The sequence below is a fragment of the Chiloscyllium plagiosum genome, chromosome 1, assembly GCF_004010195.1.
Source record: "Chiloscyllium plagiosum isolate BGI_BamShark_2017 chromosome 1, ASM401019v2, whole genome shotgun sequence".
Taxonomy (NCBI): Eukaryota; Metazoa; Chordata; class Chondrichthyes; order Orectolobiformes; family Hemiscylliidae; genus Chiloscyllium; species Chiloscyllium plagiosum.
The window spans coordinates 13,935,888-13,954,074 of record NC_057710.1 but is presented as its reverse complement, the minus strand read 5'-3'; the positions used below and the strand labels follow the sequence as shown (position 1 = coordinate 13,954,074).

The 18,187-nt window shown below is 43.7% G+C and overlaps 1 protein-coding gene across 1 annotated transcript in view; it reads right to left on the bottom strand.

Moving 5' to 3' along the window:
- The window catches only part of LOC122559654 (UPF0687 protein C20orf27 homolog), a 97,374-nt gene that overhangs the window by 39,598 nt on the left and 39,589 nt on the right, over positions 1-18,187 (bottom strand). The window contains exon 3 of the mRNA XM_043709910.1: positions 184-306. Within this exon, the coding sequence (XP_043565845.1) occupies positions 184-306 (123 nt within the window). The remainder of the gene's footprint in view (positions 1-183; positions 307-18,187) is intronic.

Below are 18,187 nucleotides of genomic sequence, written 5' to 3'. Positions count from 1 at the left end.
GCTGCACAGCTTGATGGGGTTCCCAGACAGCCTGATTTTGCGTCCTAAAACATTTGCTCGATTTCAGCACATTTTCCAGCCAGAATATCACACATAACCCGGTCAGCACAGCAATGGCACCATCCCAGATACCAGGCGCAGTACAGGACACACTGCCTCAGAGAGGAAAAACAATGAACTTACCCAGGACTCGGGCCTGCAATGTGACTTTTACAGGGGAACGATCATTAATCTTGCTGGCCAAAACCATTTCTTCTCTGACCACGCCTTCCTTGTGGGCGATGTATTCACACTTAACTTGGTAACCTGCAACAGGAGGAGTGAAGGTCAATTTTATTTTTAAATTACACAAAAGAAAGGCTAAAAAAAAATCCAAGCAACCTGGATCCTCAGAAACCAGTGTCAAAAAGTGTGGTGCTGGAAACGCACTGCCGGTCAGGCAGCATCTGAGGAGAGTCGATGTTTCGAGCATAAGCTCTTCATCAGGAATGACAAAGAGCTTCTGCTTAAAATATCAATTCTTCTGCTCCTCAGATGCTTTTCCAGCACCACACTCTTGAGTCTGATCTCCATCATCTGCTGCCCTCACTTTAGACCCTTAGAAATACCTGATTTCTCAATAACAACTTGCAGTTTTGTGTGGACGTAGATGGAACATGTGTGGACGAAGCTAGGGACTGCACAGTGGCTCAGTGGTTAGCACTGCTGCCTCACAGCATCAGGGACCCAGGTTCGATTCCAGCCTTGGGCGACTGTCTGTGTGGAGTTTGTACATTCTCCCCCTGTTTGCACAGGTTTCCTCCGGGTACTCCAATTTCCTCTCACAATCCAAAGATGAGCAGATTAGGTGAATTGGCCATGCTAAATTGCCCATAGTGTTCAGGGATGTGTAGGTTAGGTGCATTAGTCGGGGGTAAATATAAGGTAGAGGGAATGGTTCTGGGTGGGTTACTCTTCGGAGGGTCGGATTGGACTTGTTGGGCCAAAGGCCATGTTTCTGCACTATAGGAATTCTATAGTCTATAACATCCTAGTGCACTTTGTGGAACATTATCAAACAGATCTTAACACTGAGCTACACAGATGCTGAAGTCCCGGCACAAGTGGGAGGTTTTAAGGGTTGGCTTAACAGGAGGAGAGGGCTAGAGAGGTTTGACAAAGAAACATCAAAGCCCATGACCTCAGCGTATGAAGAAGCACCTGCTAACACTGGGAACCATGGAAAATGTGGATATGCAGAAGACCGGGAACTGGAGAACCGCAGATATCTTGGAGGGCTGTAAGGCTACAGGGGTCACAGGAACAGAGAGAGGAGTGCACCAATGGAGAGATTTCAAACCAAGGGTGAGAATTTGGAAAACTTGTATTTGTGGAGCAGAAGCCAATGTAAGCTGATGAGCACAGAGTGATGGGTAAAATGGGACATGGTGTGGTCAGGATCTGGGCAGCATCATAGAATCAGACATGGCATTACCCTTTGGCCCTTCAAGTCGATTCAAGCAAAGATATACAATTCCCAACACTAGTTCCACTTTCCTGCACTTGGCTCACAGCCTTGCATGCTACAATACTTTAAATATTCATCCAAGTACTTCTTAAAGGTTTTGAGGCTTCCCACCTCAACTAGCCTCCCAGGCAGTGTATTCCACTCCACCACCATCCTCCCAGTGGAAATGCATTTTCCTCAACTGCTCTCTAAACCTGCTGCCTTTCACTTTGAGACTATGTCCCCTTGTTATTGATACTTCAACTAAAGGGTACAGCTGCTTTCTACCCACCTTGTCCATGCCCCTCATAAAATCTGACACACCTCTATCAGGTGCCCCTTCTTAACCTGCTCTTCTCCAAAGAAGACCATCCAAGCGTATCCAGTCCCTCTTCATTGCTTGAATGCACCATCCTGGTGAATCTCCTCTGCAGCCCCTCCAGTACAATCAGCAGAGTCTCTCCGTCAACAATTGACCCCGTCTCTGTGGGGTCATTTGTGGGGATTAATGGATAGCCATTTTGTAACTATATTTGGTGAAGTAATGTGACAACACTGTTATCCCAGTTATCCTCACTGGATAACTAAACCATTGAACGTGGGACTGACAGGACGACAGTTAGGCCTGACTACGGAAATGGCAGCCTGCATCCTAAATCTGGGAGGGGGAGTACAAGGGAGTTTTCAGGCAGGATCCCTACTCAATGGCTCATTCAGCACAGCGGCTACATTTAGAGATCAGCAAAACAAAGCATGCAGAACGGAGTTCTCATCAAGGCCGGCGGTCCCAGTGCAGGACAGATGGAATGCTGCCTTGCTGGAGGAGCCAGCTATCACCTGGGCCATTAAACGGACGTGCTGTCTGGCTCAGCTGATCTCAAAGCAAACTGGGTACCACAGCTTCGGAAAAGTAAAGGCCAGCCTCGAATGTGAATTGACTAGAATCGCACGTGGTGTCCTAGGGTAGGGATACAGCTGTACTCCTGGGAAATTCAAAGGTCAGCAGAGGGCAATTTAATCAAAGGTTTCAAAAGATTAAAGAGGAACAGTTAAGATTGATAGAAAGACTGATATTTCTGTTGGTGGGGCATCTAGGGGACATAGTTTCAAAATCACATCTTGCAGGAGTGAAATTAAAAAAAACACACAAATCTAATTGTTGGGAAAAACCCATCTTGTTCACTAATGTCCTTTTGGGAAGGAAACTGCAGTCCTTACTTGGTTTGGCCTACAAGAGACTGCAGACCAACAGCCATGTGGTTGAATCCTATCGATCCTCTGGGCAACTAGGGATGGACAATAAATGCTGGTCTAGCCAATGACACCCAATTCCTGTGAATGAATAAACAAAGTTTAAAAAAAACATATTGTCCCTCAAGTTTATGCAGAATTTTATATCACACCCAACCTGCTTATACTATCATTCTGTTTACTATTTAATCTCTGATGCCTTCCCCCCTAATGTCGCTTTCTTCATTTCCCTCCACTCTAACATTTACACCTATTTAACATCTCCTAATCTCCTTTATCCCCATTAATCACTCCCATTGATCTTCTGCTGTGGGCACTCCTACATTCTGTTCCAAATTAGCCTTCTCCCCTATCTATCTACACCAGCAAAAAGAGAAGCACAATTTTACAGTTCCTTTTAGTTCTGAGTAAGACTAAAGCTGAACTTGAAACATTAACTCTATTTCTCACTCTCCAGATGCTGCTGGACCTGCTTTGTTCCTCCAACCCTTTCTGTGGTATTCATGTAGCATAATGATATTGGGGAGAAGCTGAAATTTTGTTTTGCTGTGTATTTGAAATCTTTCTCACTGCATCACATGGGGATAGTTTGCTTCATTTCAGTTTTATTTCTTTTTGTGCAACAAATTTCTGTCTTACAGTTGAAACCAAATCTGCCACATTAAGAAAAAGAAAGAAGCATATGTCAGGTATAGACAGGATAGTTCAAGTGAATCCTTAGAAGAGTATAAAGGCAGTAGGAGTATACTTAAGAGGGAAATCAGGAGGGCAAAAAAGGGGACATGAGATAGCTTTGGCAAATAGAGTTCAGGAGAATCCAAAGGGTTTTTACAAATATATTAAGGATAAAAGGGCAACTAAGGAGAGAATAGGGTCCCTCAAAGATCAGCAAGGCGGCCTTTGTGTAGAGCCGCAGGAGATGGGACAGATACTACACGAGTACTTTGCATTAGTATTTACTGTGGAAAAGGACATGGAAGGTATAGAATGTGGGGAAATAGATGATGACATCTTGAAAAATGCACATATTACAGAGGAGGAAGAGCTGGATATTTTGAAATGCATAAAAGTGGATAAATCCCCAGGACCTGATCAGGTGTACCCTAGAACTCTGTGGGAAGCTAGGGAAGATATTGCTGGGCTTCTTACTGAGATATTTGTATCATCAATAGTCACAGGCAAGGTGCTGGAAGACTGGAGGTTGGCTAACGTGGTGCCACTGTTTAAGAAAGGTGGTAAGGACAAGCCAGGGAACTACAGACAAGTGAGCCTGATGTCGGTGGTAGGCAAGTTGTTGGAGGGAATCCTGAGGGACAGGATGTACATGTATTTGGAAAGGTAAGGACTGATTAGGGATAGTCAACATGGCTTTGTGCGTGGGAAATCATGTCTCACAAACTTGGTTGAGTTTTTTGATGAAGTAATAAAGAGGATTGATGAGGGCAGAGCGGTAGATGTGATCTACATGGACTTTAGTAAGGCGTTCAACAAGGTTCCCGGTGAGCCAGGTTAGAGATCATGGAATACAGAGAGAACCCGCCATTTGGATAAAGAATGGCTCAAAAGTAGAAGGCAGCGGGTGGTGGTGGTGGAGAGTTGCTTTTCAGACTGGAGGCCTGTAAACAGTGGAATGCCACAAGAATCAGTGCTGGGCCCTCTACTTCTCATCATTCATATGAATGATTTGGATGTGAGCATCAGAGGTATAGTTTGTGAGTATGCTGATGACACCAAAATTGGAGGTATAGTAGACAGCGAAGGAGGTTACCTCAGACTACAACATGTTCTTGATCAGATGGGCCAATGGGCTGAGAAGTGGCAGATGGAGTTTTATTTAGCTAAATGTGAGGTGCTGCATTTTGGGAAAGCAAATCCTAGCAGGACTTATATACTTAATGGTAAGGTCCTAGGGAGTGTTGCTCAACAAAGAGACCTTGTAATGCAGGCTCATAGCTCCTTGAAAGTAGAGTCGCAGGTAGATAGGATAGTGAAGAAGGCGTTTGGTATGCTTTCCTTTATTGGTCAGAGTGTTGAGTACAGGAGTTGGGAGGTCATGTTGCGGCTGTACAGGTCATTGGTTAGGCGACTGTTGGAACATTACGTGCAATTATGGTCTCCTTCCTATCGGAAAGATGTTGTGAAACTTGAAAGGGCTCAGAAAAGATTTACAAGGATGTTGCCAGGGTTGGAGGATTTGAGCTGCAGGGAGTGGTTGAACAGGCTGGAGCGTCGGAGGCTGAGGGGTGATTAGATTACATTAGATTACTTACAATGTGGAAACAGGCCCTTCGGCCCAACAAGCCCATACCAACCCTCCGAAGAGCAACCCACCTAGACCCATTCCCCTACATTTACCCCTTCACCTAACACTACTGGCAATTTAGCATGGCCGATTCACCTAACCTGCACATTTTTGGACTGTGGGAGGAAACCGGAGCACCCGGACGAAACCCACGCAGACACGGGGAGAATGTGCAAACTCCACACAGTCAGTTACCTGAGGTGGGATTTGAACTCTGGTCTCTGGCGCTGTGAGGCAGCAGTGCTAACCACTGTGCCACCGTGCCACCAAATGGGCGGCAGGTTTATAAAATCATGAGCAGCAATGGATAGGATAAATAGACAAAGTCTTTTCGGTGTGGACTTGTTGGGCCGAAGGGCCTGTTTCCACACTGTAATGTAATCTAATCTAATCTAATCTAATCAAATCTTATAGAGGTTTATAAAATCATGAGCAGCAATGGATAGGATAAATAGACAAAGTCTTTTCCCTGGGATGGGGGAGTCCAGAACTAGAGGGAATAGGTTTAGGGTGAGAGAGGAAATATATAAAAGAGATCTAAGGGACAACGTTTTCACTCAGAGGGTGGTGTGTGTTTGGAATGAGTTTCCAGAGGAAGTGATGGAGGCTGGTACAATTGCAACATTTAAAAGGAATCTGAATGGGTATATGAATAGGAAGGGTTTGGAAGGATATGAGCCAGGTGCTGGCAGGTGGGACTAGATTGGGTTGGGATATCTGGTCAACATGGACGAGTTGGACCGAAGGGTCTGTTTCTGTGCTGTCCATCTCTATGACTCTATGGCATTGTGTCTCAATAATTCAGTGAAAGACAATCAACAGAAACAAAACAAAATCCATTCATCCAGATTTGAGTGCAGGACCTGAACTGTTCAGTAACTACTACAGTCCCAGTTTTCAGCTTCATTTGGAAAGAAGTATGTTATAATTTGAGCTGAACTTCAACCTCTCAAGCATGAGGACAAGATAGGAGCTGGACTTGACCCTTCAGGTTTCCTTCACCATTCAACGCTAAACTTACATTCACAAATCACCGAAGTGTCACAGCATAGGAGGAGACCATTTGGCCCACTGTGCCTGTACTGGGTGTGCAAAGGAGCATGACTTTGTGTCCTTTCGTCCCATACCTTTGTATGTTATTTCTGTCGAAATAACCATCCAATGCCCCTCCTGAAAGCCTCAATTGAACCTGCTTCCACCACACTTCCAGGTAGTTCACGCCATATCCTAACTACTCCACTGTGTGACAATGTTTTACTCAGATAATTCTTGCTTCTTTTGCAAATCATTTTAATTCTATTCCCTCTTGTTCTTGTCCCTTTTGAACAGGAATAGCTTTTCCCCAACTACATTATCCAGCCCGCTCATGATTTTGAAACTCTCCATCAGATTTCCTCTCAGTGTTTGTCGCTACACACAGAAAAGTTCCAACTTCTTCAATGTATCCTCACAAGTAGGATTTCTCCAAAACTGCCCCAGATAGTCCGAGGTCTCTAAATTTCCTTAGTGATCAAAAATGTCTGTCTTAAATGCACTCAATGGCTGAGCATCCACAGCTCTCGAGAGTAGACTCATCTGTTTGAGTGAAGATATTTCCCCTTACATCAGTCAACATGGCCGATCCTTTGTTCTGATGCTCTGTGTTAGATTCGCTAGCCTGGTGGAACATGTTTTCAGTGCCCATCCAGTCAAACCCCTTAGAACTTTTACATACTTCAACTTGATCACCTTGTATTCTTCTCAGTTTTAGGTATTATCAGCCAGGTATACTTAATGTCTCCTCACAAGACACTCCCTTCACACCAATCACCCAAGTGAATTTTTGCCGCTCTTTATCCGGGGCAAGTCTCCACTTGACTCGGAAACCAAAACTGTACACTGTCTTCCAGGTATGGATTCATCAATGTCCTGTTTAATTGCAATAAGACTTCATTCCCCTCACACAGCAACACATTTGTAACAAAAGCTAACTTACTATTTACCTTCCTGATTTCTGCTGTACCTATTTATCTATGTACAAGGACACCCCCGGACACCTCTGAATGCCAATATTTCTTTTTCTCTCCGGATTAAAACCTCTACGTTATTATTTTTTTGTGCCAAATTAGACAACTACGCATTGTGCTACTTTTTTGGAATGACGGTGTCGCTGGATAGGCCAGCATTTATTGTCCATCCCTAATTGCTCAGAGGGTAGTTAAGAGTCAACCACGGTACTATGAGGGTTACGAAGGTGTTATGTACTGTACCTTTAAGAGAGACCGGAAGCTGGCATGGATGTAGAGAGGCACAGAGTATGCTGAAAGAATTTAAAATTTAACATTTAACTGTGAAACCAATAAAGCAGATGAGGTGCCATGATACAAAAACAAATTCAAATTTGGCCAACCAGTGTAAATTATGCTCCAGATACCAAAATCGAATCAAATTTGAATTTAGTATTTTGACAGCATCAAACTAATGAAATGACCCAATGTTTTGGATATAAAACCAGACATTTTGAACAGTTAGGGGGAGAACTGCCAAGAACACCAACAAGTATAGATTGCTAGCTGAAGAGCTCTTGGAAGGGTACCTGTTCATATGAAAGACCTGAAGCAGAATACTGAAGAAAAGATGATAGAGAAAAATCGACAGAGGAAGATCCACAAAGGAGAATTGACAAAGCTGATTGGTTTTGAAATGTGACTCTTTTTTGTACATCTTAATTGGGATTTTTAAAAAGTTGGACCAGTATTGTACAGTGGGAGGTAAAAGATAAGTTTAAGAGAAAGCGGTTGTAAATAGTTGTCTCATGCTCTCTTTTGGTTTTGAAGAATAAAATGATTAATTTTTGCTTTATATAGTGACCTCTAGGATAGTTCTTTGCCTCTCGAAATTTACCAAATTACGGCGCGAGTTGAGCTTCTCTGTGTGTCGGGTTTAAATTAGCAGAGGGGTTCCCCCCAGTATTGTAACAGTGAGGATTGGTCGACTAAAGGATAAGGAAGGAAGGCTGTGTGTCGAACCTGAGAAAATGGGTGAGATTCTGAATGATTACCTTGCATCAGTGTTCACTGAGGAGAGGGACATGATGAATGTTGAGATTAGAGATAGAAGTTTAATTATTCTGGATCACATTGACATAAGTAGGGAAGGTGTGTTGGGTGGGCTAAAGGTTATTAAGGTGGACATATCCCCAGGACTGGATGGGATATATCCCAGATTGCTGAAGGAGGCAAGAGAGGAAATAGCTGGGGCCCTGACAGATATCTTTGTAGCATCCTTAAATACAGGTGAGGTGCTGGAGAACTGGAGGATTGCTCATGTTGTCCCCTGTACAAGAAGGGTAGTAGGGATATTCCAGGTAACTGCAGACCAGTGAGCCTGACGTCAGTGGTGGGAAGGTTGCTGGAGAAGGTACTGAGGGATAGGATCTATTTTTATTTAGAAAAGGAGCTTATCAGTGAGAGGCAACATGGTTTTGTGCGGGGGAGATTGTGCCTTACCAACTTAATAGAGTTCTTTGAGGAAGTGACCAAGTTGATTGATGAAGGCAGGGCTGTAGATGTCATATACATGGACTTTAGTAAGGTGTTTGATAAGGTTCCCCACAGTAGACTAATAGAGAAAGTGAAGTCACATGTTGGTCGGAGAAGTGGCAGATGGAGTTCAATCCAGGCAAATGTGAGGCGATACATTTTGGGAAGTCTAATTCTAGAGCGAATTATACAATAAGTGGAAGAGCCTTGGGAAAAGTTGATGAGCAGAGAGATCTGGGAATTCAGCTCCATTGTACCCTGAAGGTAGATAGAGTGGTCAAGAAGGCATATGGTATACTTGCCTTCATTGGATGGGGTATTGAGTATAAGAGCTGGCAGGTCATGTTAAAATTGCACAAGACATTGGTTCGGCTGCAGTTAAAATACTATGTATAGTTCTAGTCGGCACATTACCAAAAGGATGTGGACACTTTGGAGAGGGTGCAGAGAAGGTATATAAGGATGTTGCCTGGTATGGAAGGTGCTAGCTATGAAGAGAGGTTGAGTAGGTTAGGATTGTTTTCATTAGAAAAAAGGAGATTGAGGGGGGACCTGATTGTGGTTTACAAAATCATGAAGGTTATAGACAGGGTAGATAGAGATAAGCTTTTTCCCAGTGTGAAGGATTCAATAATGAGAGGTCAGACTTTCAAGGTGAGAGGTGAAAAGTTTAAGGTGGATACACGCGGCAAGTACTTTACACAGAGGGCGGTGGTTTGCCAGCAGAGGTAATAGAGACAAGCATGGTGGATTCATTTAAAAAGCGTCTGGACAGATGCATGAGTAGGCGGGGAGCAGGGGGATACAGATGCTTAGGAATTGGGTGACAGGCTTAGACAGTGGATTTGCATCTGAATAGGCTTGGAGGGCCGAAGGGCCTGTTCCTGGGCTGTAAATTTTCTTTGTTCTTTGCTTTTTGTTATTTGAGTCTGAAGTCACATGTAGGTCAGACCCACCCCCAGTTCTGAAACGTTGACTTCTCCATCTCCTGATGCTGCCTGGCTTGCTGTGTTCTGCTAGCCTCCTGCTTGTCGACCTTGGATTCCAGCATCTGCAGTTTCTTTGTCTCAGACCAAATAAGGATGGCAGATTCCTTCCCTAAAGGGCATTTATTCCACAGGTCGTGTGTCCATTCTACTCTATTTCCTAATACACTGAGATGGGATGTGGACATAGCTGGCAAAGCCAGCATTTGTTGCCCACCCTAATAGTGGTTTGCTCAGCCATTTCAGTGGGAAGTTAAGAGTCAACCACATGGCTACAGATCTAGAGTCAAGTGCAGGCCACACTGGGTAAGGATAGAAGATGTCACAACATTCAAGGCCTGTGGGCCAAGGGTTGGCAAGTGAGACTATTGTAGATTTAGATTAGTTTGTGCCAATGCAGATTCGATGGGCCTAATGGTCTCTTCTGTACTGTATGATTGTAAAATCATTCTCATAGCTTCATTTTCCATTTAATTTTGTATTGTTAAATAATGATGCTGTGCCTTTAAGAGCCATTCTGAGCTGTCTCTCTTGCAAGGGGGAGGTGGGGTTATTATAAGACCATAAGACATAGGAGTGGAAGTAAGGCCATTTGGCCCATCGAGTCCACTCCGCCATTCAATCATGGCTGATGGGCATTTCAACTCCACTTACCTGTATTCTCCCCCTAACCCTTAATTCATGGTGACATCAAGAATTTATCAATCTCTGCCTTGAAGACATTTAGAGTCCCGGCCTCCACTGCACTCTGCGGCAATGAATTCCACAGGCGCACCACTCTCTGGCTGAAGAAATGTCTCCCCATTTCTGTTCTGAATTTACCCTGTATGTCTCTATTAAGTCTCCCCTTAATCTTCTAAACTCCAACGAATACAATCCCAGTATCCTCAGCCGTTCCTCATATGTTAGACCTGTCATTCCAGGGATCATCCGTGTGAATCTCCGTTGGACACGTTCCAGTGCCAGTATGTCCTTCCTGAGGTGTGGGGTCCAAAACTGGACACAGTACTCCAAATGGGGCCTAACCAGAGCTTTATAAAGTCTCAGTAGCACAACGGTGCTTTTATATTCCAACCCTCAAGATAAATGACAACATTACATTTGCTTTCTTAATCACGGACTCAACCTGCATGTTTACCTTTAGAGAATCCTCAACTAGCAATCCCAGATCCCTTTGTACTTTGGCTTTACGAATTTTCTCACCGTTTAGAAAGTAGTCCATGCTTGTATTCTTTTTTTCCAAAGTGCAATACCTCGCATTTGCTCACATTGAATTCCACCAACCATTTCCTGGACCACTCTCCTAAACTGTCTAGATCCTTCTGCAGCCTCACCACTTCCTCAGTACTCCCTGCCTGTCCACCTAACTTTGTATCATTGGCAAACTTTGCTAGAATGCCCCCAGTCCCTCCATCCAAATCATTAATATATAACCTGAACAGCTGCGACCCCAATACTGAACCCTGTGGGACACCGCTTGTCACCGGCTGCCATTCCGAAAAAGAACCTTTTATCCCAACTCTGTTTCCCTGGTCTAACCTACTTGTCACCTCTTCAAAGAACTCCAACAGGTTTGTCAGGCACGACCTCCCCTTACTAAATCCATGTTGACTTGTTCTAATCCGACTCTGCTCTTCCAAGAATTTAGAAACCTCATCCTTAACCTTGGTGACATCATGGTGCTGATATGTCTGCTTCAGAAGTAATTGGTAAACAGCTTTGAGCTCCCTGAGTGTTGTTTTTAGCATGGAAAAAGCATGAGTGTATGCAGTCAGGTTCACGCGGAACCGGGGCTTTTGTTTTGCTTTCAGTTGGAGTCAAGAAGTGTGGGTGCTGGAATAGCACAGCAGGTCAGGCAACATCCGAGGAGCAGGAGAGTCAATGTTTCGAGCATCAGCTCTTCATTGGGAATGACGCCAAGCCAAACGTCGATTCTCCTGCTCCTCAGATGCTGCCTGATCTGCTGTGCTTTTCCAGCGCCACACTTTTTGACTTTGATCTCCAGCATCTGCAGTCCTCACTTTCTCCTCTTTAGGATTTAGAGTTGGCTGTTGCAGCTGTGAGATAAAGCCCTCTCTCTGCAGCAGCAGAAAACTCGAGTTCTTTCTTTGTGGCTAGCATCTGTTCCTCAAAGTGTTCCTTTCTCCTGGCCTGAAGAGGAGATAACGCATGAGGGAAATCTGTTTTGCTCAATTTGCCTTTACCAAGGGTGTTTATGGGATGCCGCTATATTGGAACAGCTGATGATTAGCAGTTAAATAATATGTAATTTTATTAAGTATTTCAATAGAATTAACATAATGCCAATTTGTCATTTTTTTGTTTGTATTTTAACTGTGTTGCAAGAATAAAGTATGTTTTGTTTAAAGTCTTGGAGTGGACCAATCAAATCATATCTGAAATCCAGAACCTTACAAAGCCTTTCAACAAAAAGTTAGGGTTTAGGCTATCTCTTTGATATATTTTGAGGGTGCTTGGTCTGGTCCAAAACAGTCAGGAAACTTCAATGCTTTTGACTCCATTCCCTCAGCTAAATCAATTATTCACACTATATTCTAGAGGCTGAAATTGTGTTAGCCCATACATTAAAGAACATAGAACATTACAGTGTAGTACAGGCCCTTCAGCCCTCGATGTTGTGCCAACCTGTAGAACTAATCTGAAGCCCATCTACCCTACATCGTTCCATTATATCCCTCTGAATGGTATATTCTTTGTCCATTAATGAATATTCATTTCATGCTAAGTATTAACCTTAATCACAAGAGTCCCAATATTGTGTAATAATCTTATGCGTGGCACCAGATGCGTCAAATACTTTTGAAGAGGAGATGGTGGCCTAGTGGTATTATCACTGGATTGTTAATCCAGGGGCTGAGATAATGTTCAGGGGAACCAGGTTCAAATCCTGCTGCAACAGATGGTAGAATTTGAATTCAATAAAAATAAATCTGGAAGTAAGAGTCTAATGATGACCACGAATACATTGCTGACTGTTGGGGGAAAATATCCAGCTAGCTCACTAATGAAGGAAATCCCTACCTGGTCTGGTCTAGTCTATGTGTGACTTCAGACCTGCAGCAATGTGGTGAACTGCCTTCTGGTTAATTAGGGATGGGCAATAACTACTGGACTGGCATGCATGCATGCGTGTTTTCATTGCTCAGGCCTTTGTATCAGAATTAGGATGTCATATTGAGTTTGTACAGGACTTTGGTGAGGTCCCTTCTGGAGTACACTGTCCAGTTCTGGTCACTCTGTTATAAGTAGGATATCATTAAACTGGAGAAGGTCAGAAAGGATTTACCAGGATTGGAGGGTTTTAAGTTATAAAAACAGACTGGAAAGGCTGAGACTTCTTTCACTGGAGCGTAGGAGGTTGAGTGGTGACCTTACATAGGTTTATAAAATCATGAGGGGCGCAGATAAGGTGAATGGCAAAGGTCTTTTCCCTAGGGTAGGGGAGTTCAAAATTAGGGGGCATATGTTTAAGGTGAGCAAATAGGACAACTTTTGAGGGGCAGAGAGTGGTTCATGCGTGGGATGAACTGCCAGAGAAAGTGGTGGATGCTGGTACAATTACAGCATTGAAAAGACATTCGGATAAGTTTATCAATACGAAAGGTTTGGAGAGATATGGGCCAGGAGCAGGCAGGTGGGACTAGTTTAGTTTGGGATTATGAGTGACATGGACTGGTTGAACCAAAGGGTCTGATATCTGGTCGACATGGATGAGTTGGACCGAAGGGTCTGTTTCCATGCTCTACATCGCTATGACTCTATGACTCCAGGAAGGATACATACTGTGGCCATTACAAAGTCGTAATGTTAATAACGGAATTGAAATAAATGAAAGTAAACATTCCCCCAATTGAATTCCAATCCCTCTGGGATAAGGACCAACAGTCTTAAAATTATTTCTGATTAATAGTCATAGAATCAAATAGACATTCAACACAGAAACAGACCTTTTGGTCCAACTTGTCCATGCTGACCAGATATCCGAAATAAGTCTCATCCCATTTGCCAGCATTTGACCCATTTCCCTGTAAACATTTCCTACTCATATACCCATCCAGATGCCTTTAAATGTTGTAATTGTACCAGCCTCCACCACCACCTTTGACAGTTCATTCCATCCACTTACCACCCACTGCATGAAAAAAGTTGCCCCTTCGGTCCCTTTTAAATCTTTCCTCTCTCAAACCTATGCCCTCTCGTTTTGGACTCCCCAACCCTGGGGAAAAGTTCTTGTCCATTTACCCTATCCATGCCCCCCATGATTTCATAACCTTCACCCCTCAGCCTCCAACGCTCCAGGGAAAATAGCCCCAGCCTAATTAGCCACTCCCTATAACTCAAACCCAACAACTCTGGCAACATCCTTGTAAATCTTTAAAGTTTTATACATCCTTCCTATAGCACGGACACCAAAATTGAAGATAGTATTTTGTTGCAACTGTTCAAAATTAAAATTCACACAACACCAGGTTATAGTCAAACAGGCTTATTTGGAAAAACTAACTTTTGGAGCGCTGCTCCTTCATCAGGTGGTTGTGGAGTTATAAGATCATAAGACACAAAATTTATAGCAAAAGTTTCGAGTGTGATGCAACTGAAATTATATATTGAAAAAGACCTGGAGTCCTGGTGTTGTGTGATTTTTAACTTTGTACACCTCAGTCCAACACCGAAACCTTCAGTTCAAAATTAGACATTCTTCTGCATGTCCTGATGAGTGAAAGACACAAAGCTTCAGAAACATGGAATCCCTACAATGCGGAAGCAGGCCATTCAGCCCATTGAGTCTAGATCAACCCTCTGAAAAGCATCCTCCCAGACATACTGTATCCCACTAATCCTATATATCCCAAGGCCAATCCACTTAACCTGCACATCTTTGGACTTTGGGAGGAAACCAGAGCACCCGGAAGAAACCCACACAGACACGAGGAGAATGCACAAACTCCACACAGACAGTCGCCAGAGGTTGGAATCGAACTTGGGTCCCTGATGCTGCGAGGCAGCAGTGCTAACCATGGAGTCACCATGTTGCCCCTCATCATGTCGTTTAGTTCAGCAACACTCGAGAGGAGGTCCGTTCCTCTTAGTCAGTCGGTCTATATTTCTTGCTCAACCAGCAACATCCGAACAGATGAGGTTGGTCATTGTCTCAGTGCACCTCGTGTGAGCTCAGTGTGTGCAAGCTGCCTATTGCACTCACAGCAATACAAGGGCGACTATACTTCACTGGCTGTTAAGCACTCAGGGTCGTCCTGAGGTCGTAAAAACAAGAAATCCTTTAATTTCTTTTTCCTAATCCCATCTTGACTGCACAAGCATCCACCCTATTTTGCTGGCAGCAACTACTCTTTCCATTAATCATTAGAGGCAGACACAGTAAACACCTCGAAGATTACTCCTAATTGCCCGTAAACTCATATGATCTTTTCTTTGAGGGAAAAAAAGGCATCATTTATTTGTGCGTGTGGTTAAAACACTTCCATAAATGTTCTCAAAAAGCTAAGTGGACAAAACTAAACACTGCAAGCTGTACACAATATGCCAAAGCCTCTGTTGCTTAGCGACTAACTCTATCCGAGAGACTTTTATTCTGTTTCGCAATGAATTTAAACATGATCACCCGCTCTGACCTTGAAAAGCAAGCACGCAGCCTCCCAAAGCATCACTTGGCAACAGTGAACCCAGCACTGGATGGACTTGTACATAGAGGGAGAGCCCAGGGTTTGAGGTCTAGTTAAGGCTGAGGCAATCTGTGTCACTCAGAGGGGGGGGTCTGCATTAGGCTTGATGCCTCCAAACACCCCAAGGGGTCATTGGTAGTGCTCCCCCTTCTGTTGCTGTGAAGCTCGAGAGTTTATAGACTCTTTCCCTCGCCTCATACACTGAGAATGGCTCCTGGACAAACAGAGAATCAAGGATAGGGACTCCTCCCATTCACAATAAGAAGGAAGACATCTCAGTGGGAGAGTGGGAACGGCCAAGGAAGGCAGTGGAGGGGAGTGCGGAAGCAGAGGGCATGGAAAGTAGCAGAGCAAAGAGACGGAGGGGACAGGGTAACAGCAGGAGGACAGGGCAGGATGGTCGGAGAGAAATCGGGGAAAGAAATTTAAGGGAGAAAGGGGTTAAGAGAGAGAGAAAAATGGCAATTGAGACAAAAGGGATTGGGGGGAGCGAGGAGAGAGAGAAATGGAGATTGAGATAAAAGGGATCAGGGAGAAATTGAGGAGATAAATAAGAGAGGAAAGAAGACAGAGAGTGCAAGAGAAAAGATTTAGGAAGGGGGCAATTGAAAAAAATGGAACAACAACATACTGGGAACCTCTTACATATTTGCTTGGAGTACAGGTTTCAAAGATCTTTTTTCAACTTATTAATTTAGAATCACATTGCACATTAAAAGAGAAAAACATGTCATTTGTTAAATTGCTTTGCAAATCTCTTAATGTTCAGCGTCATTGAAAAATCAGATTGTGTCTAACAGAAAATGTAAGGTTATTTAAGGTAAGTGTGTGTGAGCGCGTGTGTTGGATGATGTTGACAGGAGCTGCCTTTTTACATGCTCAGCAGGGTGAGGGGATTGTCATTCTTTCTCCGGATACTTGCACATTTCGAGACCCAGTTCAGGATTTTCCATCGGGAGCTCTGAGCCTGAATATTGACATCAGACATGGTTTTGACCTAGAAACTGTGTACAGAGTAAGCTCCTACCAACCACAATGGGTTTCTGATTGGTGGTACAGAGGATGAGAACATTTTGACCCAGGCAGCTGTTCTTCTCCAAAGGGGGATCTTTGATGGCCACCTTCGCAGGGACATGGTCTCATGATTTACCTTAAAGGTGTTACCTCCCATCAACGCAATACACCAAATGAAGTGCACTCAAAGTGCAGCACAGTCGCAAGTGCTGTTTCTCTGGTTAAAACATTAAGAGGAGGGCCTGTCTTTCCTCTCAGCTCAACATAGAAGATCCCATTGTAAATATCGCAAAAAACAACGGTTACCCGACTGTCAGGTCAACATTTATCCCTGTGCCCAGTTACGTGAAAATCTTATTGCCACCTTTTGCCTTAAGAAAGTACTGTAAGGGGCTCCTCACCTTCCAGGATAGCAGCATGTCTATAAGTTTCAGCTATGTGTGAGAGAGAACTGAGAGAAGGGTTCCTGTCACAGTCTCGGTCAGGATGGAAAACAGAAATCGCTGAGAAAACTCAGCAGGTCTGGCAGCATCTGCAGAGAGAACTCAGAGTTAGCATTTCAGATCCAGTGACCCTTCCTCATAACGGTTATAAAGAGCTCTGAAGAAGGGTCACTGGAACCTAAATGTTAAACTCTGCTTTCTTCCCACAGCTGATGCTAGGCCTGCTGAGTTTTCACAGTGATTTCTGGGTTTTGTTTCTGACTTCCAGCATCAGCTGTTCTGTTTTTTTTTTGTTTACAGTCTCGGGGTGGTTGGCAGAAGAAATGAGAGTTAATATTTATGACTAGTACAACATTTCTTGCTTTGACAACTTTACTGTGCTCAACAGACACACGGTCAAGAAAGAGAGTGGAAAATCCATCATGGGTAGCATGAACGTGAAGGAGAAAGAACAATCTGTTTTAATACATTGATCGATGGATACATTGGTCAGGATGCCAGAGAAAATCATCTCTTAAAAAGTGTTGTGGGATTGGGAGACCTGACAGGGAAGACATGGCCCAGATTTAACAACTTTTGCTTTAAGTTCATTCCTCAGCTGTTCTTGTCACTGACAAGGTCAACATTTGTTGCACATTGCTAATTTTCTTTGAACGCAGCGGCTTGCTCAGCCACTGCAGAGAGCAGTTAAGAGTCAACCACATTACAGTGCACCTGGGAGTCACATGTAGGCCAGATTGAGCAATGAGGGCAAGGAATGAAAATGCTGGTGAGGATTATCAGATCAGTCGTGATATCACCAAATGGCACAGCAGAACTCAATGGGCTGAATGGCCTACCTCTGGTCCTAAATCTTATCGTATTAGGTAAGGATGGAAGATTTCCTTCGCTACAAGAACATTAGTGGACCAGACAGGTTTTTCTAACCAACTTCATGGTTACTATTGACTGAACTTAATTTCAATCCTATAGGTTGTCATGCTGAGATTTGCCAAGCCTGAAACACGACATTACTAGCTCAGTGACAGTACCACTACACCAGTACCTCGACTGTGACAGTGCAGCACTCCCTCAATACTGCGTTAGGATTGCCAGTCGAGAGTTTAGGCTCAGCCTCCTGAAGCAACATGCTCCTGCCTCAGAGACGGTAAAGCTGTAGGAGAAGGTGTGTTCACACTGAAAGGCTGCTTTCCTGACAAGTCAAAAGAGTTGAGCAGGGATGTTTTAACTAATACAGGGATCACTTTTAACCTGAATGATTACCGCAGCTCGAAAAAATACAAAACCAAATTATAAAGAAACAATTAAGTGTAGTGCCAAGCATTGGGGAGGAGCGGGGGAATTCAGACAGAGCGAGAGAGCGAGAGAGAGAGAGAGAAAAGACAGAAAGAAAGACAGAAGAGAGAGAAAGAGGGAGAGAAAGAAAGAGAGGGAGAGAGAGAGAGAAAGAAAGATAAAGAGAGAGAGAGAAAGATAAAG